The sequence below is a fragment of the Coenobita brevimanus genome, chromosome 46 (genome assembly GCF_032717465.1).
Source record: "Coenobita brevimanus isolate Jiangsu-jjx chromosome 46, ASM3271746v2, whole genome shotgun sequence".
Taxonomy (NCBI): domain Eukaryota; kingdom Metazoa; phylum Arthropoda; class Malacostraca; order Decapoda; family Coenobitidae; genus Coenobita; species Coenobita brevimanus.
The window spans coordinates 10786686-10809843 of record NC_136999.1 but is presented as its reverse complement, the minus strand read 5'-3'; the positions used below and the strand labels follow the sequence as shown (position 1 = coordinate 10809843).

Below are 23158 nucleotides of genomic sequence, written 5' to 3'. Positions count from 1 at the left end.
GCTACAGTGACAATAAACTAATACTACTGAAGAAACTTATGGATAAAGACTGTAGATATATATAAGTGTTATATAGTAATAGAAATATAAAAATTGTGAGGGGTTTTATGAATAATAAGCGACAGAGTACCAAGAGCGAACTAGTGCCAGTGCGGCGATCAGACGCGCTCGTAATTTCCATTGCTTTCACAGTGTCTTTTTTTTGAGTATGGATCCCAAACTACTTGAAAATTGTAGAATAGTGTTTATAGTGTTTGTATCTGGCTGTGGTAATCATATTACGGGGTTGGCAAGGAAGTGTAAAGTGGAGACTTCGTTACCCTAATTGAGAGGTCTCCACAAATTCCTACAGTAACAGACGAAGGCTCAACAATCATTCCAGGAGAAAGCTGAAGGTATATGCACTAAGCATAAGTAATTTTATTATTCTGGGACTAATAACTGATTTTTGGCAAATATTTTTTGAGAGTCTGTCGGAGCCCAAATAACCCAGCAGGACAAGCAAGTCATTGGTAAACAAGCCCGCGGTGTAAGGAAGTTAAGAGGAGCCTGTGGAGTCACATGGAGAGACAGGCTGATGAATGAGGATATAAAGGAGCGTTGTGGTGTGGATGTGGATCTGATAGGAAGCGTTATGAGGAAGACACTGAGGTGGTTTGGCCATGTGGAGAAGATGGAGGGTGAAGAGACTGACAAAGAAAGTGTATGTGAGTGAGGTGGAGGGGGAAGAGGGAGAGGGGAGGCCGAGGATGAGATGGAGGGATGGGGTGGAGAGGTATATGAGAGAGGGGGCGTGAGTTGGGAGCAGGGGAGTGAAATGGTGGGGGACAGGGCAACTTGGAGGTGATTTGTTTGTGGCCACCCAAAGCAGGATTGAGACGTCTGGCAATAGATAGATAGATAGACTATTTCTTTCACTTCATTGCTGGTATTGTGTTCCTGTGTAGTGGGTGGTGATATGGGTGGAGACTAAGTGGTGGAAGGAACCTCTTTCAATTGGCTGCTGACCTAGTAGTGCATGTCTATATCTGTATCAGTCCATAACAATTCCATTCCAGGACCTGACCTTCTCCTGGAAGCACAAGTGATGAGTGGAATTTAATCCTTCTCTGTGTAATTGCTGGTGAAGATTAAATAGAGGAAGCAGTGTCTGTAGGATGAGTGGCACACACATGACACTCACACTACTGTAATAATGCTCTAGCTATGTTTGCTTGAGCTATATTCTGTATACACATTATCTTATTAGTAAAACATAAAAGATGCATATACTTGTAAGCATATCAAAGGATATACTCTCATCATCCACTTTAAATATCCACCACAACTGGTTGCGAGCGTAGACCCTGGAGACACATGCATTACAAGACAAGTATGCTAACAATCAAGCCACTGCATCTCTGAAGTCAGTGGCTTCACTATGAATAAAATACAGGTAATCCACTGGTTAAGTTGGGCTACTTCAGGTTTATCCAGACCATTTTATATTCACTGCAAGTTAAGTTAACTGAGGTCCATGCATGTCACTTCAGGCAGTTACATCCACTCCTTTGAGTAATTTCATTAACATTCAGATCCCAACAGAACAATGTAGGCTGACATTTGCCAATCAATACCTTAAGTGTGATGTTGCCCTCTCGATTCAATTCTTGCAACCACTGTATCTGTGTCTTTTTTTCGGAGTAAAGACAAAAGACTTCCCAAAACAAAATTAACCCCCTAAGACCGCATTTGTTTCAGGCAGGGTACCTCACAACACGCAATTCGTGGGTGTTTTGGCGACTTTCACCAAGGGCAAACTAGACTGTGTTCTGGCTAATGAGGAAAGAATTTACATACCTGACAATGCAATCCGTACCCCCGCGTAGGCCTAATGGTTACCACACAATCGAGCGTCAAAGTTCAAAAAAAGTTTACGATAGGTACCCCTCGAAAACAATCGAAAACATGAAAATTTTGATGGCTACCTATTTTTCTTATTGAAACAGGTCATTTCAAAGTGTTTTGTCACAGCCAACCATGAAAACAGGTGTTTGTAGGTCAGGGAGAGATTACTAGGCTGTGGAGAGTAGGCCTATAGGTATGGGGGTTAGGAAATAACCAGCTTTTCCCATGAAGAAAAGAAAGCCACTTCAATGTGTTCTGTAACATCTACCATGAAGACAGGTGTGTATGTAGGTGTGGGGAGATAACTAGTGTGGGGAGTAGGCTCTACAAGGCCCTGGTGGTACTTGGGGAGAAAAATTTTGTGGCAAACAACCAAAATTCTCTTGTGGAAACCCTCCATATCAATGGGATTTGTCATACCTTTTGCCATAAAAACAGGTGTGTATGTAGGTGTGGGAAGATAAAACAGGTGTGGGGAGTAACCCTACAAAAGGCCTCATAGTAATTCCAAAACTAACACAGACACATATAAATGTTTATAAACATCAAGGACATCAAAATAAAGTTGAATAATGCACTATAAATGCATGCATAAGAAAGAAAAAAAAACAATAATTTGTTTCCAATTTCTCTTTTTACTGTCCCAAAGCTCTAGTTACACATTTATCACACCATTACAATTATCACATTATCCACTTCATCCACACTTATCATTACAGTTTCGGCAACAACCAAATTCTCTTGTGGAAACTCTCCATTTCAATGGAATCCTATCACATCAGCCATGAAAACAGGTGTATTTGTATGTGTGGGAAGATGGAAACAGGTGCGGGGTATAGCCCTACAAGGCTTCATAGTCTTTAGAAAACTAACACAGATGGACACTACTCAGAGGTGCTAATCTGGACAGGTAGGGAGAATGGAAAAAAAAAAATAATAAGATGAATCGTATGTAGTACAACATACAGCATTCTCCAAAACTACGTACGATATACAAACTGGTGGGTATGAAGTGAGAAATGAACAGAGTGAGGTGTAAAAAATTAGGAAGAAGTAGAAACTCCCTGTACTGCTTGTTTGCAGATAATACTGTGTTGTTGAGTGAAGACGAAGGGGAGCTGCAAGGCTTGGTGGATGAGTTTGAGAGAGTGTGTGGAGAAAGCGGAATCTAAAGGTGAATGTAGGGAAGAGTAAAGTGATGGTCTTTGAGAGAAGGCTGAAGTCAGTGAATGTACAGCGAGGTTGGATGGTGAGGAATTGGAAAATATGAGTACGTTTAAGTACTTGGGTAGTGTGATGAGTAAAGGATAGGAGGTTTGGAGGGTGAAGTGCTTGAAAGGGTACAGCAGGGAAGAAGAAGGTTGCTGGTTCCTTGAAAGCAGTGATAGAAAACAGGGGAAGTGAGCATGGAAGTGAAAAAGTTACTACATGACTTGAGTATTGTGATACCAACTCTAACGTACGGAGAGTGAAACTTGGACGTTGTTGGAAGGACACAAGTCAAGAGTGAGAGCAGTGGGGGAAATGAGTTATTTACGAGGAGCCTGTGGAGTCACGTGGAGAGACAGAGCTGACGAATGAGGATATAAAGGAGCGTTGTGGTGTTGATGTGGATGTGATAGGAGCGTTATGAGGAACACACTGAGGTGGTTTGGCCATGTGGAGAGGATGGAGAATGAAAGACTGACTAAGAGGGTGTATGTGAGAGAGGTGGAGGGGGAAAGAGGGAGGGGAGGCCGAGGATGAGATGGAGGGATGGGGTGGAGAGGTATATAGAGAGGGGGTGTGAGTTGGGAGCAGGGGAGTGAAATGGCAGAGGTTGGGACAGGGCAACTTGGAGGCAATTTGTTTTGTGGCCACCCCAAATGGGATTGAGGCATCTGTGCAATAGATGAGATAGATAGATAGATAAAAATAACATGAAACAGGTATGTACATCAGGTCTGACACTCGGGGGCCTGCTGGGGCTTGGAAGGGTTGTGAGGGACAGGACGGAGAGATGGGGTGGGGTTTGGGGGAGGGGGACAAGGCTAGCAGGGAGGAAGGAGGGAGCAAGAGAGAGCGGGAAGGGACACAGGTGGTTGTGGGAGGAGAGATGCAGTTGTGTGGAGGGGTGGGAAGGGAATGATGGGGGACATGGAAGGCGTGAGGGAGTGGGAGTAGAGGGTGGCATGGAGGCGGCTGAGAGGGGGTGCCCCCACCGCCCAGGTGAGGTCCGATCCCCCTCACGCCACATCAGAGGCGAGTTCACATTGGCCTGAAGCCATGTATGTCATAATCGGGGAATGGAGCAAGTGCTCCGCAGTTTTTACAGGCCGCGTTCAATTGATGCGATTAAGGCATTTTGGCATAAAACTCAAATCCCATCAAGTGATGCGATTAGGACTAAGGGGTTAATGGAGTCATCTCTAATGTTGCTACTCCTCATCCTGCCCTAGGATGGAAAAGGAGGAATCTGGATGATGATGATGATGATGATGATCTCTAACCCCTTCATTACCACCAGACATCTCTTCTACGCTAGAGTAATATTGTCTGGTGGTAGTGAGAATAAAACAGATGAGACAGTATAACACTGATAGAGCTTAGGTCTGGTAAACAGACCACACTGAACTAATTTTTCCCTATCCCCTTTTTTTGAAAAGGAGGAAGAAGGACTGCAGAATGGCAATTTGAGCCTGCAGACCAAAGGATTCACATTCCAGATGAGCCTGGAGCCACAACAATGGCTAATACAATACTGAACTGACATAAACTGATGGGAATCTACACAAACCATTAATATGGTACCTGTGCGATCTGAGCACATGGAAGTACTGTGCAGGGGTGGTTGGGTTAACGATGGCCCAGTTGACATCTTCACCATCAGGCCGAGTCTCACTGGAATCACTTATTTCTGCAGAAAGCGCTCTACATGGCAAGAGGGAGTGTTCAGGACCTGCACCATCATATACCCATGTGGCAGGATCATTGTCAGTCCACTCTGAGTCAGCCACTTAGCTGCAGGTGGACACATAGTTTAAGAAATAAAGATGCCACACAGCACGGTGAAGTCCTTGTTGTAAATCACTTAATTTTACATTTTTACCCAGGTATTATGTCTACAGTAGATTATAAAAGAAATGTTTGTTAAAGTTCTATTCCACATCTACTGAGCCACTCCCTGCCAGATCCACCCAACTTAAAAAAGTTTTATTCCTATCTATAGAACTACTTTGCTTCAGATCCACCTAATTTAGAGTATTAATTATAAGAAAATGCAGAATGATCACTCCCTCACTCTTAAGTGGCAATGTGTTAAAAACAAAACCATCACCCCTTGTGTTTAAACTCTTCATTGGTCACCACAGTGAGGTGCACAGGGAAAAGATGTGAAGGTTTTGTTCCTGGATGGGTACGCTGCATTTTGTCTCTCACCATCCAGATTAATGAGAGGCACCATAGCAGGCTCCATTTCACGGCTGTACCAATATAGTTATAGGAGTTACCACCCAGCATGGGTACATGGTTTCCCGGGTTTCAGGAAACTATTGGACTTGCCACTCAATGCAGAGAACGCCACCTGAAGTGGAAAAAATAGTGATAAAAAGTGACTATGAGCACGAAAGGGAGAAGCTGAGGAAGAGAGAAGGACAGACACTAAACTGAATGAGAAAGAAGGAAGAAAGTAGGCAACATTACACTGAGGAGTGGATGATGGTCGCCACCACCTACCACTGAGTCGGCTATGGTGCCTCTGTTAACCTGGGTGGAGATGTAAATAACAGTGGTATCCACCCCTGGAACCAAACTTCCCACACTATTCCCTGCACCTAGCCACAGCCATGGCACTGTAAATCGCCAAGGAAACATTGGTTCACCGCACAGGATTCCCTTGCAGGGGTGGTTAGATTGCCTGTGGTTGATGGAGTTTTGCTGAGGTGCTCAGACCAAGACAGACTAGAACTGACCAACAACAACACTAACAACAGCATCTACAGCAGAGCATAGAATGTACGTTGTTAAAACCTGTCGCCTCTCCTGTCTTTCTCTCCTTAAACTTGAAAATCAGCGTGAGTGAAAAGATAGCTTAACTTGCCACTTATTACATTACATGACCACATATCAGTGTGTCATAGTTGCTGTGGATTAACACTTACTGATATTCAAGAGTCCATGGGAAGAAAAGCAGGAAAAACTTTGTGATGATGAATGTAAGAGGTACATTTTGGTCATTACAAAGAGTGATACAGTATCTATATGTACTGCTAGTGTACAATAATCCCTAGAGGTTTCTTACTACAGTACATATATATATATTCATAGACTGCATATATATATAATGAGTGAGGCTGGTCACACTCATCTTAAATGTCAGGACCAACTGCCTAGCCACAATGGCCTCCGACGCTCCTCATGGGGCAACATAGGATTGGATGATGGATGGATGGATGGATGGATGTGTGTATATATATATATATATATATATATACATACACACACACTATACAGTAAGTCCTCCTATATTTTGGGACGCATATTACTTCGACCCCTTGTTTTTGCGCATGAGAAAAAAAGTTTCCAAGTTGTCTCACAATTCGTCGATGCTCCCAGCCACGACAGCCGACACTCAGCAGATGATGTGTACCAAATGCTCAGTCTAGGCACTGTCCATTTTTCTATGCAACAGTTTTTCCATGATTTTTATACAAGCAGGTCCAGCGGGGCAGTAGACACACGTGAGTTTGTTATTGTTTATGATCGTAACATACGATCTTCAGCCGTGTCAGTGAAAACCACAGCAGGAGGTCCAGCTGGGCAGTAACGACACACGTGAGTTTGTTATTTGTTTGTGATCGTAGTAACGATATGATCTTCAGCCACTGTCGTGCCTACTATTTTCTTAACGAAGAATCATTACATGTTTCATAACACTACTTATTTTTGTTTTGATTGACAAAATACCTGAAATGGATGAAAAATAAAGCCTACTGATATTTAAGGAAAAGGAAATAATAAACGTCCCAATACAGAGATGGTAGATTCATGCCACCAATTTTTGATACAAGCCTCTCTTCCTTGTAGGAGTAGAGTAAAATAATGTTGTTATAATTTCTCCCTCCCTTTTAGTGACAAAGAGGGCACATAAAATGACCAGGGAGTTTAGTTGACCTACTTTCATGTCGAAAACTAAATAATCTGGGCATGGTGAAAAGTGGCGGCTTTTCCTTGGTTGTGTGACACAGGGAACTAGCCCATCCACCCTCAACACACCCTTCATTTGCCACTCATGCGCCAGTCTTCACTTTATTTCTGGTAAGGATTTTTGGTGTTGCAATGCTCTTTACAGTAAAACAGTTTTAAATGTCTTTTCAGGTACATGTTTATTGTGTTATGCTGTATGAACAGAAGCAAACACTCCTTCATTTAATTTTGGGTAGGGCCCTGTTTGGTGTTAGAAAGTAGCTTTCTGATAGGGTAGGTACATGTCCCACCCAGGCAACGCTCCTCTATTTTTCCCACTGATGATTCTTAACTTCAGAATTCGAGCATTTCGCATTTCACGTGGTTTTGGTGGAACGTCACACACCGCAACGAGGATTTACTGTATATATAAATATATATACTGTACAGTATACATATATATATATATATATGTATTGTGGTAGGTGGGGATGCTCACCATCAGCAACTCTACTGATGATGTCGTGAATGTCTCTCGGGTGACTGCCCTTTCCTCTTCCTTCCTTCCTTCCTTCCTTCCTCTTCTGACTTTACTTCCTTCATTCTTTTCTCTTCCTTCTGCCTATGTGTGACTTTAAACTCCCTCGTCTGTCTTTCTTTCCTTCATTCTTTCCTCCTCCTTTTGCCTATGGGTGACTACACTGGTAGTGACAAGCCAAATGGTTTTCCTTTACACCAAGGAAACCATTTGCACTATGCTGGGTGGTAACCATGAAACCAAATTATGACACCAGGTGGTTCAGTGGGCAGTTAAGGCACTCCCAGATCTGACTGAGCATGTGCAGCTTTCTATCCATGGGGTGATTGGGGTTTATTGCTCATGTAATGTCACTCGAAAGGGATGAGTGAAGGCTAGGTCACTCTCATCTTAATCTATCCCAGTCACAACATGAGCGCTTATTCTATGTTGGAGAGACCTACACATTACACGTATGTGTACAATTGTTTTACGGCTCCTGACCAGGAATCAAACCCAAGACTTCTAGATAAAAGTCAGGCACTGTTACCACTACACCACAGTGTGATAAAAGCTGAGCTACTTGAAATTTTTTGAGGAACCAGGTAAATCCATTATGGAAGGATATATTTCAGTCACAACACATTAGGGCTATTGTTCAGCCCCACGCAACTCTGCAGGTGACAGAGCAGTTTTAATTTATCCCAGTCACAAAACGAGTGTCTTTAAGTTGGAGACACATTACAAGTGTGTGTAATGGTAACAGTGCCTGTCTTGTATCTAGAAGTCTCAGGTTCAATTCCTGGTCAGGTACGTAAAAAACATTTGTACACACGCGTGTGATGTATCTCTCCAACATAAAGATGCTCATGTAGTGACTATGATATTTTAAAACTACTGTACTCTGTCACCTGCCAAGTTGTGAGGGACTGAGCAATAGTCTTAATGTGCTGTGACTGAAGTATATCCTTCCATAATGGATTTACCTGGTTCATCAAAAAATTCAGGTAGCTCAGTTTTTATCACGCCGTGGTGTAGCGATGACAGTACCTGACTTTTATCTAGATGTTCGGGTCTAATTCCCGGTCAGGAGCATAAAAAACACATACAGGCATACCCCGGTTTAACAATCTAACTGGTTAGGTAAAACCTCATCGTTAGGTGAGGTATCGTATATCGGGTACTTTTAACGTGTTTCAATGGGGACCATTTACCAGCCTTGGGTTTCCCCCCAAACCAAGTCCAAAAACCACCAAGATGCACCCAAAAACAGGTTTAAAGGCAATCTAAATGGCCTAACAGCTGTCAAGGAAGCTAACCTAAGCCTAACACCTGTAAATAACTCACTAATACCAACAAATAATATCTGAAAATTGTCAAATATAAGTCTGGAAAAAATCAAGATTAGCAAACTGTACCCCCAAATGATAATGTTCACCCCACCTATGGGTAAAACACATTAATCTAAGTCAAAAAACAGTTTACAAATCAACTTAAACACAATTTTAGTCTAAGATATCATCAAAATCAGAATAAAAAACATCAAAACCCATCGTTAAACCAGGGTATCGCATCTAGGGGTATCGTATATCAAGGCATTACTGTATAAATACTGTACATTATATATATATATATATATATATATATATATATATATATACACCCAAACCTCGATTTAAGGGACTAAATGAGGAATCAACTTGTCCCTTACTTGAAAATGTCCATTGTTTTACCACATATAAAGAAAATCTTATTATGAAATGCAATGATTATTTCACTTATCGTATATGATTATGAATATTATTTTATGGGGACTGGAAATCAGGTATAATTGTTCCTTTATACAAAGGAAAAGGGGAGAGAGAAGTATGTGGTAACCATATGGGTATTTGCCTTCTTGGTGTGACTGGCAAAATATATGATAGAATACTCATTGATAGGGTTAGGCATATGACGGAGGAGCTAGTTGGAGAAGAACAAGGGGGATTTAGGAAGGGAAAAGGGTGTGTAGATCAGATATTTGTTCTAAGATGTTTAGTGGAGAAGTATCTAGAGAAGGGAAAGAAAGTGTATGCTGCCTTCATGGACTTGGAGAAAGCTTATGACAGAATAGTTAGGCAAGGTATGTGGAAGGTATTAAGAATATATGGAGTGCAAGGGAAATTGTTGAGTGCTGTGAAGAGTATGTATGAAGGAGCTAGGGCTATGGTGAGAGAGGATGGTGAGCTGAGTGAGTTCTTTGATCTCAATGTGGGACTGAAACAGGGTTGTGTGATGTCTCCATGACTGTTTAATATATACATGGATGGGGTTGTAAAGGAGGTGCAAGGTAGGGCAGTGGATGTGGGGGTGGCTCTAATGAATGAGGGTGAGATTTGGAAGATTCCGGTGTTGCTGTTTGCTGATGATACAGTGTTGTTGAGTGAAGATGAATGGGAGTTGCAAGGTTTGGTGAATGAATTTGGGACAAAGTGTAGGAGGAGGAAGCTGAAAGTTAATGTAAACAAAAGTAAAGTTATGGTGTTTGAGAGGAATGAAGTCACAGAATGTACAGTGAGGCTGGATGGTGAGGATATGAAGAATATGAGTGCATTCAAGTACTTGGGTAGTGTGATGAGTAAGGATGGAACTTTGGGGGATGAAGTGCGTGAAAGGGTACAGCAGGGAAGGAAGGTTGTTGGTACACTGAAAGCAGTGATGAGAAATAGGGAGGTGAGTATGGAAGTTAAGAAGTCACTGCATGATAGTATTGTGATCGCTACCCTGACGTATAGAAGCGGCGTGGACATTGCAAGAGGGGAACAAGTCAAGAGTGAGAGCAGTGGAAATGAGTTACCTGAGAGGAGCATGTGGAGTGACATGGAGGGACAGGTTGACAAATGAAGAAGTGAAGGAATGTTGTGGGGTGGATGTGGATGTGGTTGAGAAGATTAGGAGAAATACACTGAGGCGGTTTGGACATGTGGAGAGAATGGAGAATGAAAGACTAACTAAGAGAGTGTATGTAGGTGAGGTGGAGGGAGGGAGAGGGAGGGGTAGACCGAGGATGAGGTGGAGGGATGGAGTTGAGAGGAGTATGAGGGAGGGGGGGGGTGAGTTGGGGGAGAGTAGTCAAATGGTGGGTGTGAGAGCGATTTGGAGGTGTTTTGTCTGCGGCCACCCTTTGCGGGATTAGGGCATCGGGCTATAGATAGATAGATAGACTATATAAAGAAACATATTAACGTGTATAACCTAGACATTATGTATCATTATTGAAAGGTCTCGTCCATTTGTCAGGTAGAACATGGAGTCCTTTAAATCCGAAATCCCTTACATGGAGGTCCCTTAAATCGAGGTTTGAGTGTATAAATGTGTATATATATATATGTATATATATATATATATATGTCTATATATATATTTATATATATATATATATATATATATATGTATATGTACAGTATATATATATATATATATATACATACAGTAAATCCTCGTTTTTCGCAGCCTGGATGTTCCGCCAAAACTGCGCGAAATGCGAAACATTGACTTGTGAATTTAAGAATCAATGGGAAAAATAGAGGAGCGTTCCGGTTGGACATGTACCTACCCTATCAGAAAGTACTATAACACCAAACAGGCCCTACCCAAAATTAATTGAAGAGTGTTTACTAGTGCTAAAACAGCATAACACAATAAACATGTACCTGAAAAGACATTAAATCTGTTATAAAGAGCTGGAATACCAAAAATCCTTACCAGAAATAAAGTGAAGACTGGCTTGAGTGGCAGGTGACGGTGTGTTGAGGGTAGATGGGCTATTTACTAGGTGACATGGGCCTCTCTGGGGAAGCCCCATCACCTATGCCGAAGCCCTCAAAGTTGAACTCAGGCTCCAGCACCTCCACTTCCTCTCTGGCCACTTCTCCTCCTTCATCCATCCCTGCTGGCACATCCAAGTCTTGCCGAATAGCAGCCACATTCTGTCTCTCATGAAAATATCGTGTGATCCAGGCTTGTCTCTGCTCCTTTATGTTTCTGTTGTAGATGGCCATCATTTGAGACTTCAGTTCCTCAAGGTCGATAGGATGTTGGTAGCCTCAGGCATAGTCTGGTGTATGCATCGAAGGTGGTTGCCATGTCGGTTATGGTGAACAGGGTGGTTGTAAGATAGCTGCCAACAAATGAGCATCGGTATGCGTCATCGGCTGCCGGCTGGAAGCATCGAATTGTGGGGATATTTGCGAATTATGAGACAACTCGGAAACTTTTTTCTTGTGCGAAAAACGAGGCATCGAAATAAAATGCGTCCAAATACGAGGACATACTGTATATACAGGTAACTCGCACGGAACACGTGGGTTTCGTTCCTACCGTGCCGTGTTAGGTGCGAAATCGCGTATATTTAAACTACTCCATATTTTGCTCCCTAGACCCCCCAAATGTGTTGTTTTGCTGTTATCTGTCACTGGTAATCACTAGAAAGCACTTTAAGTGGTTAGAAGGTTTATTTAATGTTATAACTCACAAATACAGTACTCCAGAGCAAAACTTCAACACACAAATACTGTACGTAAACACAAGGAAACATTCCGACGCCGATCATAGGTAATCATATAAATCAGGTTAACTGGTACCAGTGCTTTAACTTACAAGCACATACCAGAACAGTACATATTTAACTTAGAAATGCAGTGCTGTGATATCGAATGATTTCAGTACATAATCTGTTAGGAATGGCTGGAAAAAAAAGTTATGAATACATTTTCACCTTTTTGATATATGTTTATGGTAGTTTCGAGTTATTTTTTATGTTATCGTTGTGCCCATGCTTGGGAAAAGGGAGCGAAAGAGTTGAATTTTCAGTCCTAAATGAGAAAACTGCACGTCCTCCAAGGCTAGACTCTGCCACGGGAGAATAAAGTGGAGGGTCAGTCCGATTAGCAATAAGGAAGTTGTGTCACAACTTCCAGCTCCCACACCACGAGTATGGCTAAAAATAGAATCGTAATGCAGTTTCAGAACTAACAATAAGTCTAATTATTACGAATACAGATACAAAGCAGAAATAAATACGTTTACAGATGGGGAAAACGTACTTCTTCCGTCATAACATGTTCATCTTTCTCTATCATTTTACCTTGTTATTTTCGCAATACAGTATATATTGCTGTCTCATAAACAGGGTGGTTGTTTGTGTTTTGCAAGGGAGGAAAAAGATTGTATTTTCTGTCTGGGTCAAGATAATGGGTGTAACTATGTGTGGTTAGGCATGGCCACGAGTGAAAAAATCGTACATCCACTCATCACGATATCAGGTGGTGAACTGACAGATGACACACGAGAGGGTGAAGTCAAGGTCAGTCTCATGTCCCAGATTTTCGTTCACTTCCCGAAAGTTTTCACAGTTTTCTACAATTTGCATTGCATCAAATGATCCAAACCATTACAGCAAACCTGAGCAAATAGGTAAAGATACCAAGACAAAAATGTATTTTTCTCTTATTATAAGTCTTTAACGAACAAACTAAAAAGGGAATATTCCGACGCCGATCATGGGTTATCATATAAATCAGGTTAACTGGTTACAAGGCTTTATTCAATGCTTTAATTGCTTAAAAGTACATACCAGAACAGTAAATATTTAACTTACAAATACAGTACTGTAGAAAAGCAGTACAGTAAGAGTTTAACGAACAAACAATCTATCTCTATCTATCTATAGCCCGACGCCCTAATCCCGCAAAGGGTGGCCGCAGACAAAACGCCTCCAAGTCACTCTGTCACCCACCATTTGACTCCCCTCCCCCCAACTCACCCCCCCCCTCCCTCATATACCTCTCAACTCCATCCCTCCACCTCATCCTCGGTCTACCCCTCCCTCTCCCTCCCTCCACCTCACCTACATACACCCTCTTAGTCAGTCTTTCACTCTCCATCCTCTCCACATGTCCAAACCACCTCAGTGTATTTCTCCTAATCTTTTCAACCACATCCACATCTACCCCACAACGTTCCTTCACTTCTTCATTCGTCAACCTGTCCCTCCATGTCCTCCACATGCTCCTCTCAAGTAACTCATTTCCACTGCTCTCACTCTTGACTTGTTCCCCTCTTGCACAGGTCCACACCTCGCTTCCATACGTCAGGGTAGGGATCACAATACCATCATGCAGAGACTTCTTAACTTCCATACTCACCTCCCTATTTCTCATCACTGCTTTCAGTGTGCCAACAACCTTCCTTCCCTGCTGTACCCTTTCACGTACTTCATCCTCCAAAGTTCCATCCTTACTCATCACACTACCCAAGTACTTGAATGCACTCACATTCTCCATATCCTCACCATCCAACCTCACTGCACACTCTGTGACTTCATTCCTCTCAAACACCATAACTTTACTTTTGTTTACATTAACTTTCAGCTTCCTCCTCCTACACACTGTCCCAAATTCATTCACCAAACCTTGCAACTCCCATTCATCTTCACTCAACAATACTGTATCATCAGCAAACAGCAACACCGGAAGCTTCCAAATCTCACCCTCATTCATTAGGGCCACCCCCACATCCACTGCCCTACCTTGTACCTCCTTTACGACCCCATCCATATATATATTAAACAGCCATGGAGACATTACACACCCCTGTTTCAGTCCCACATTGAGATCAAAGAACTCACTCAGCTCACCATCCACTCGCACCATAGCCCTAGCTCCCTCGTACATACTCTTCACAGCACTCAACAATTTCCCCTCCACTCCATATATTCTTAATACCTTCCACATACCTTTCCTATCTATTCTGTCATAAGCTTTCTCCAAGTCCGTGAAGGCGGCGTACACTTTCCTTCCCTTCTCTAGATACTTCTCCACTAAACATCTTAGAACAAATATCTGATCTACACACCCTTTTCCCTTCCTAAATCCCCCTTGTTCTTCTCCAACTAGCTCCTCTGTCATATGCCTAACCCTATCAATGAGTATTCTACCATATATTTTACCAGTCACACTAAGAAGGCAAATACCCCTATGGTTACCACATACTTCTCTCTCCCCTTTTCCTTTGTACAGAGGAACAATTATACCTGATTTCCAGTCCTCTGGAACCCTTCCCTCTTCCCAAGCCAATCTACACAACTTCCATATCCACTCCATAACAATCTCACCCCCATACCTAAGCATTTCACCACACACTCCATCAATTCCTGGGGCCTTTCCCAGCTTAATCTTCTTCATCGTTTCCACTACTTCTGACCTACTGATCTCTTCCTCCCTCCTCTCATCTCTTCTTCTCCCAGCCATTCCCCAACCACTTATACTCACACTGCTCTCACTCTCTACATTCAACAAATCCTCAAAGTGCTCCTTCCATCTCCTCAATTTCTCTCTCTTCTCCACCACGAACAAACAAAAAAGGCAATATTCCGACGCCGATCATGGATAATCATATAATTCGGGTTAACTGGTTACAAGGCTTTATTTAATGATTTAACTTTATTTAAGTGCTTACAAGTACAGTATATACGAGAACAGTAAATATTTAACTTACAAATACTGTACAGTACTGTGGAAAAAACGAACAAATAAAAAAGGCAATATTCTGACGCCTATCAGGTAAACTGGTTATAAGACTTTATTTCTTGCTTTAACGTTATTTAATAGTACTTTAAGTTGCACATAAACTTACCAGAACAGTACAGTACTCTAAATATTTAACTTACAAATACTGTGCTACTGTACTCGGGAATGTCTCACTCACTGAATAATTTCCCGCCTAGATCGTCACATAATCAAAACAAACCGCGCGCTGCGGTGACGTTCGAGGATTTGATCTTTCAAAGGCCTCTCCTGCGTTAATTTGTAGTTTTCATGATGGTTTTTTAATCTTACGTTGTCTTATATGTATCCCAGCCCTTACCGTGTATAATTGCGAGCGGTGACGTTCGAGGATTTGATCTTTCAAAGGCCTCTCCTGCGTTAATTTGTAGTTTTCATGATGGTTTTTTAATCTTACGTTGTCTTATATGTATCCCAGCCCTTACCGTGTATAATTGCGAGCGCGTTCCGTGAGATCGTGTTCCGTGCGAGTTACCTGTATACAGTATATATATGCATATATATATATATATATATATATACCTCTCTTCCTATTTCTCCCATCTTTCCTGTCACTACTTAATGCTTTTCTTTCTGTTACAGGTGGCTTTACATTGAGTGACAAGCCAAATGGCTTCCTGTAAGCCAAGAAACCATTTACAAAGCTGGGTGGTAACCATATAACCAAACCATACGTACTCCCTACGTGTCAAGTGGGTTGGTGGAGGGTTAGTGCCCCTCCCTGTAAAGCAAATAACTCAGAGTCAAATGGCCACCCCGTACGAGATTATGGTGTCTGGCAATAGATAGACAGATATATATATATATATATATATATATATATATATATATATATATATATACACAAGGTGCTACCCAAAAGTTCCAGTAATTTGAATAAGAGGGAGCCAACCATTTGCAGTTTTGCCTTTTGCCACTAGGAGGAGTCAGTAGCACCCCTTGTGCATCAGTATGGCCCAACACGTGTCTGTGAGAGTACGTGTAGTTAAGCTACGTTTTCTATTGTAACGTGGTGTGTAGGTGGTTTGACGGTTTTGCAATGGTGGACCAATGGCACAGCAACGTCGTCAATGTTGATCGTTTTCTTCGATATCCAAGGGATTGTTCACAACGAATTCGTCCCACTCAGTCAATCCAGCGGAAAGTTTACTGTGAAGTTTTGCAGCGTCTGAGGAAGAACATCCGCCACAAACGTCCAGAACAGTGGAAGAACAAGGACTGGGTCCTGCATCATGACAACACCCCACCCCAACACTTCAATTGTTGTCCGGAAGTTCCTGGCATCTACTAACACAGTACTCTTTCCTCCCCACCCACCCTATTCACTTGACCTTACCCCCGGAGACTTTTTCCTGTTTCCCAAGCTGAAATTACGACTAAAAGTGCATCAATTTGACTCGACTGAGGAGATCCAGACAAAATCGCAGGAGGTGCTCAAGACCATCATGCCTGAAGCCCTCCAGGGATGCACGGACTCATGGAGAAAAATGCTGGGACCACTGTACACATGCCCAAGGGAACAACATTGAGAACTAGGAGGTAAGGAAAACTTATTTTCCTACAATATTCAAATTACTGGAACTTTTGGGCAGCATCTCGTATATCTTCTATCTATCAATTGCCAGACGCCTCAATACCGTTCGGGGTGCCCACAAACAAATCGCCTCCACATCGCCCTGTCCCCTGTCACTTCACTGCCCCACTCCCAACCCACACCCCCCTCTCTCATATACCTCTCCACCCCATCCCTCCATCTCATCCTCGGCCTCCCCTCCCTCTTCCCCCTCCACCTCACTCACATACACTCTCTTCGTCAGTCTTTCATCCTCCATCCTCTCCACATGGCCAAACCACCTCAGTGTATTCCTCATAACGCTTCCTATCACATCCACATCCACACCACAACGCTCCTTTATATCCTCATTCGTCAGCCTGTCTCTCCATGTGACTCCACAGGCTCCTCTTAAATAACTCATTTCCACTGCTCTCACTCTTGACTTGTGTCCTTCCAGCAACATCCAAGCTTCACTTCCATACATTAGAGTTGGTATCACAATACTGTCATGTAGTAACTTTTTCACTTCCATGCTCACTTCCCTGTTTCTTATCACTGCTTTCAAGGAACCAGCAACCTTTCTTCCCTGCTGTACCCTTTCAAGCACTTCACCCTCCAAACCTCCATCTCATCACACTACCCAAGTACTTAAACGTACTCACATTTTCCAATTCCTCACTATCCAACCTCGCTGTACATTCACTGACTTCACCTCTTTCAAAGACCATCACTTTACTCTTCCCTACATTCACCTTTAGATTCCGTTTCTTACACACTCTCCCAAACTCATCCACCAAGCCTTGCAGCTCTCCTTCGTCTTCACTCAACAACACAGTATCATCTGCAAACAACAGTACAGGGAGTTTCCAAACACTACCCTCTCTCACCAGGGCCACTCCAACATCCACTACCCTACCTTGTACCTTTTTTATTACCCCATCCATATACAGATTGAACAACCATGAAGACATGACACATCCCTCTTTCAACCCAACCTTCAGAGAGAAAAATTCCCTCAGTTCAACAACCACCCGTACTGCAGCCTTAGCACCATCATACATACTCTTCACAGCATTCAACAACTTCCCATCTACTCCATATATTCTTAATACTTTCCACAATTCTTGTCTATCCACCCTGTCATATGCTTTCTCCAAATCCATGAAAGCCGCATACAACATCTTTTCCTTCTCTAGAAACTTTTCTACTAAAGATCTAAGAATGAATATCTGATTTACACAGCCTCGTATATAAAGATAGTTAAATGGATAGATGGACATACACAGATTATTGTCTATGTCTCAGGTTTGATTCCTAGTCAGAAGCATAAAAAATACACTATCTATCTATCTATTGCCAGACGCCTCAATCCCGTTTGGGGTGGCCACAAACAAATCGCCTCCAAGTCGCCCTGTCCCCCGCCATTTCACTGCCCTGCTTCCAACTCACACCCCCCTCTCTCATATACCTCTCCACCCCATCCCTCCATCTCATCCTCGGCTTCCCCCTCCCTCTTCCCCCCTCCACCTCACTCACATACACTCTCTTCGTCAGTCTTTCACCCTCCATCCTCTCCACATGGCCAAACCACCTCAGTGTGTTCCTCATAACGCTTCCTATCACATCCACATCCACACCACAACGCTCCTTTATATCCTCATTCGTCAGCCTGTCTCTCCACGTGACTCCACAGGCTCCTCTTAAATAACTCATTTCCACTGCCCTCACTCTTGACTTGTGTCCTTCCAACAATGTCCAAGCTTCACTTCCGTACGTTAGAGTTGGTATCACAATACTGTCATGTAGTAACTTTTTCACTTCCATGCTCACTTCCCTGTTTCTTATCACTGCTTTCAAAGAACCAGCAACCTTTCTTCCCTGCTGTACCCTTTCAAGCACTTCACCCTCCAAACCTCCATCCTTTCTCATCACACTACCAAGTACTTAAACGTACTCACATTTTCCAATTCCTCACCATCCAACCTCGCTGTACATTCACTAACTTCACCTCTCTCAAAGACCATCACTTTACTCTTCCCTGCATTCACCTTTAGATTCCGTTTCTTACACACTCTCTCAAACTCATCCACCAAGCCTTGCAGCTCCCCTTCGTCTTCACTCAACAACACAGTATCATCTGCAAACAACAGTACAGGGAGTTTCCAAACACTATCCTCTCTCACCAGGGCCACTCCAACATCCACTACCCTACCTTGTACCTCTTTTATTACCCCATCCATGTACAGATTGAACAACCATGGAGACATGACACATCCCTGTTTCAAACCAACTTTCAAAGAGAAAAATTCACTTAGTTCACCATCCACACGCACTGCAGCCTTCGCACCATCGTACATACTCTTCACAGCATTCAACAACTTCCCATCTACTCCATATATTCTTAACACTTTCCACAATCCTTGTCTATCCACCCTGTCATATGCTTTCTCCAAATCCATGAAAGCCGCATACAACTTCTTTCCCTTCTCTAGAAACTTTTCCACTAAAGATCTAAGAATGAATATCTGATCTACACAACCTCTTCCCTTCCTAAAGCCTCCCTGTTCTTCTCCAACTAATTTCTCTGTCTATAAGTATCCTACCATACACTTTTCCTATTATACTAAGAAGACAAATGCCCCTATGATTACTACACACTTCTTTTTCCCCTTTTCCTTTGTACAAGGGAATAATTATACCTGACTTCCAATCCTCCGGGACTCTACCTTCCTCCCAGGCCAATCTGCACATCTTCCACATCCATTCCACTACTATCTCTCCCCCATGCTTCAGCATTTCACCACACACTCCATCAATTCCTGGGGATTTCTCCAATTTAACTTTCTTCATTGCTTCCACAACTTCTATCCTACTGATTTCTTCCTGTCTTCTCACCTCCCTCCTTCTCCCAGCCATTCCCCAGCCACTTATACTCGCATTACTTCCATCCTCTACGTTCAACAATTCCTTAAAGTGTTCTCTCTATCTGTTCACTTTTTCTCCCTTCTCCACTAGTAATGTACCATTTTTATCTTTTACTCCCCTGCTAACTTCACTTCCACCCTGTCTTACTCTTTTCACTTCTCTCCAGAACATTTTCTTACAGTCCCTCCACTTTACACTCAAATTCCCTCCATATTCCTCATCCACTCTCTTCTTACTCTCTCTTACTAATCTTTTCACCTCTCTCTTTCTTTCCACATATAACTCTCTCTTCCCCTCTCAACTTCTTCCACGCCCCTATTTCTCATCCATTCATTGTATGCTTTCTTCCTTTGTGCCACAGCCTGTTTCACCTCTTTAGTCTACCACGCTGTTCCTTGCACCCCCCTCCGTCTTCTCTTCCTTCCACACACCACATCACATGCTGCACATATTTCTTCTGTAAATATCTTACACACACCTTCCACGTCTCCCATCTGCTCCAATTCATATTTGCCCAATCGTTCCTCCACTTCTCTCTTATACTCTGCCTTTTTCACATCCTCTTGTAACCTTTCCACTCTCCTTGCAACTACTCCTTCCTCTTGTCTTTCCCTTCTTCTATTCCTCCATCTTACTTGCATTCTAATTCTGGCCACAACCAAGTAGTGGTCAGAAAGTCCACTCCCCCAACCTCTATACACTCTTGCATCCTTTTCACATCTTCGCATCCTTTCATCCACACACACATAATCAATCATTGCCTTCCTTTCATTCAGTTCACCACCCACCCTTCTCATCACTCGCCATGTATACCTGTGGATCATTTTATGCCTGAAGAGGGTATTGGCTATCACCACACATATATATAATATATAAATATATATATAAATATATACATATATATATACAGTAGAAGTCCGATTTTTCGGCATCTATGGGACCAGGCAAGTGCCGAAATATCAAAATTGCCGAATTATCAAAAACCCTACCCACTCAGTACCTTATATGTTTCGGTGAACACTATCATCATTACTCATATCATTACAAATGTGTTTGGAGAAAGTACTGTATACTGTTTGATACTGTACAATACTGTAATGAATACAGTACTATACATGAATATGAAAAATAAAGAAATTAGTGAACATACTGTATATAAATGTAATGGTACAGTAGGCCTACAAGTTCACATGCACTTACCTAAACTTATAGTAGGTTCCTTATTTACATATGTACAATAGAAGGGGTTGATTGGATTCTGCTACTGCTGGAAGAAGCTATGCAGCACTTCATCCAGCTCACTCAACTTTGCTTTTCTCATTGCTTTCCTCTGGGTCGTACCAGAGGCCTGAGAAACAAATTTAAATAGATCATTTTTCTGTTTCTTTATATCATAGATGGTAGAGGAGCTTACGTTAAACTCATCCATAATCTGTTTCCTACTCATGCCAGCCTCTTATTTTTTCAACAGCTCAATTTTCCGAGCAATAGTCAACACCTTATGTGTACGCTTCTTGCTAACACCAGTTAACTTTCCCATCGTGGAGGCCATTTTCAAAGCACGCAGAAGATGTTTATACTGTTCACAACACACGGCTGGTCCACTCAGGTGTTACAAAGCTCCTGTCTGATGTTACGGTGCTTACAGCACACTCGAATAGTAATTTCAGAGGTATTTCGGTACGAAGTTCACAAAGCACACAGAAGAATCAAGAGAAGTCGGCAGCAGCACGGCAACAACTCGGAAGAATGGCGGAAGAATGGCGAAACAGATTCTCTTTCCCATGCTAGACTCACTACATGTTTGTCCTCTCTTTATGCTATAGGAGAAAAAGCTAGCCTCTGAGCTTCATGGCAGTGGTAGACTCGTTCCATCACTTCCACTATCTCACTCACTAAGGCGGGTAAAGGCAGGTAGCTAGCTGGCGAGCCTCATGGAGAATTTCAAGACTGACGTAAAAAATCGGAAAATCTGCCGAACGATCGGAGATTTTCGTAAATGGGACTACTGTATTTCTCAAAACTGCCGAAATGTCAGATTTGCCGGGGAATTGGATGCCGAAGAATTGGACTTTTACTGTATATATATATATATATATATATATATATATATATATATATATATATATAGATAGATAGATATAGATATAAAGATATACAGATATATATATATATATAGACGGATAGATGGATATATATAGACATAGATATAATCCTACAATTTTCTTGAACTTTCTTTTCTGTTAATGCCTTTTCCATGAGCCAAAGATTTGATTTCTACAGTGCTTAAAACACAGTAGAAGAAAAAAAAGGTATGAACTGAATCTGCAGGTATAACTTTAATCACAAAAAGATTACGTTTGGAGGAGGTATAAGAGTTCAGTTCTAAAGGAATCCGATTCCGAATTAGTTATTATTAAAAAAAAAAAAAAGTTTTACTTTTGTCTTATTGATTTGCTCTAGCACAGTTTTCCCAGTCCTAAAAATCATACGAGAAGTGGTTCTGATGCAAATATATGGAAAAGGTGTCACGGGACTCAACATTTTAACTTCAGGAGGTGATTCCATGCCTGATTTTGAGTAAAAAATGCTACATCAAACAAAGGTTCCTCAGCTGTTAAAGTATGGTCACACCAGATGCAACAAGTGGAGGTAGAGTTGAGTAATGAGCGGCGAAGTTAGCGTCAACGCGGTGCCTGTCCAAAAAGGAAGCAGCATCCTCGCACGCGACAGATAGTCAGAAGCTGTTCATTAGTGTAGACATGCCTGGGGATGTCACTAGGCAGTGCATGACATTTTGGAACATGCTGCATCGCGTAGTGACGAGCATAATGGGTGAGTGAAGCAACAAACCTCCCAGCTCATTCAGTGTGGCCACCCACATATGATTTTATGAGTTTTATGTCACCTCATCACTCCCAGCTCAAGTCTCCCCATTTGCCATGTCCAGTGTGGCTGTACCCTTAGGGAACTAAAATTACCAATGTCTTTATGTGCAATAATTTATCCATAAGGTCATAAGTATCTGTAACTCTGTCACCACAGAAAATTTGCCCTATGTTGATATACATAATCATTTTTTGCTAAACATCAGCAGCCCCAGTATCACCTCCTGAAATTAGCACATCAAGTCCTCAGACACCCTGCACAGATAGTGAGAGCAAAGAATGTTATATGTTTCACCTCTGGTGTACTGTACAATATTATTAAATTGACAATTTAATTACAATATATACTCAATTTACAAACTGCAACTATGTGGTTCAAACATGGTTGACATACCTTCACCACTTGACACAAACGTGTCTATCATTATTTGAGCACCATTATAGAAATCTCCAAACTGTGCTTCCCAGACGCAGAGGGTATTAGGGCTCTCCACTGATACTCCATACTCAAATCCTAACACAGCCTCTTCTGAGAGTATACTGTTGACAACCTCGAGGTGAGCATCCTGATGGTCACTGATGTTGTTGAGAGGAATGTACATCTCATCTGTGTCCTGTG

General features: G+C 42.1%; 1 protein-coding gene across 1 annotated transcript in view; it reads right to left on the bottom strand.

Moving 5' to 3' along the window:
• The window catches only part of LOC145398628 (2-oxoadipate dehydrogenase complex component E1), a 148455-nt gene that overhangs the window by 75268 nt on the left and 50029 nt on the right, over positions 1-23158 (bottom strand). The window contains exon 14 of the mRNA XM_080271438.1: positions 22934-23153. Coding sequence (XP_080127564.1) covers positions 22934-23153 — 220 coding nt within the window. The remainder of the gene's footprint in view (positions 1-22933; positions 23154-23158) is intronic.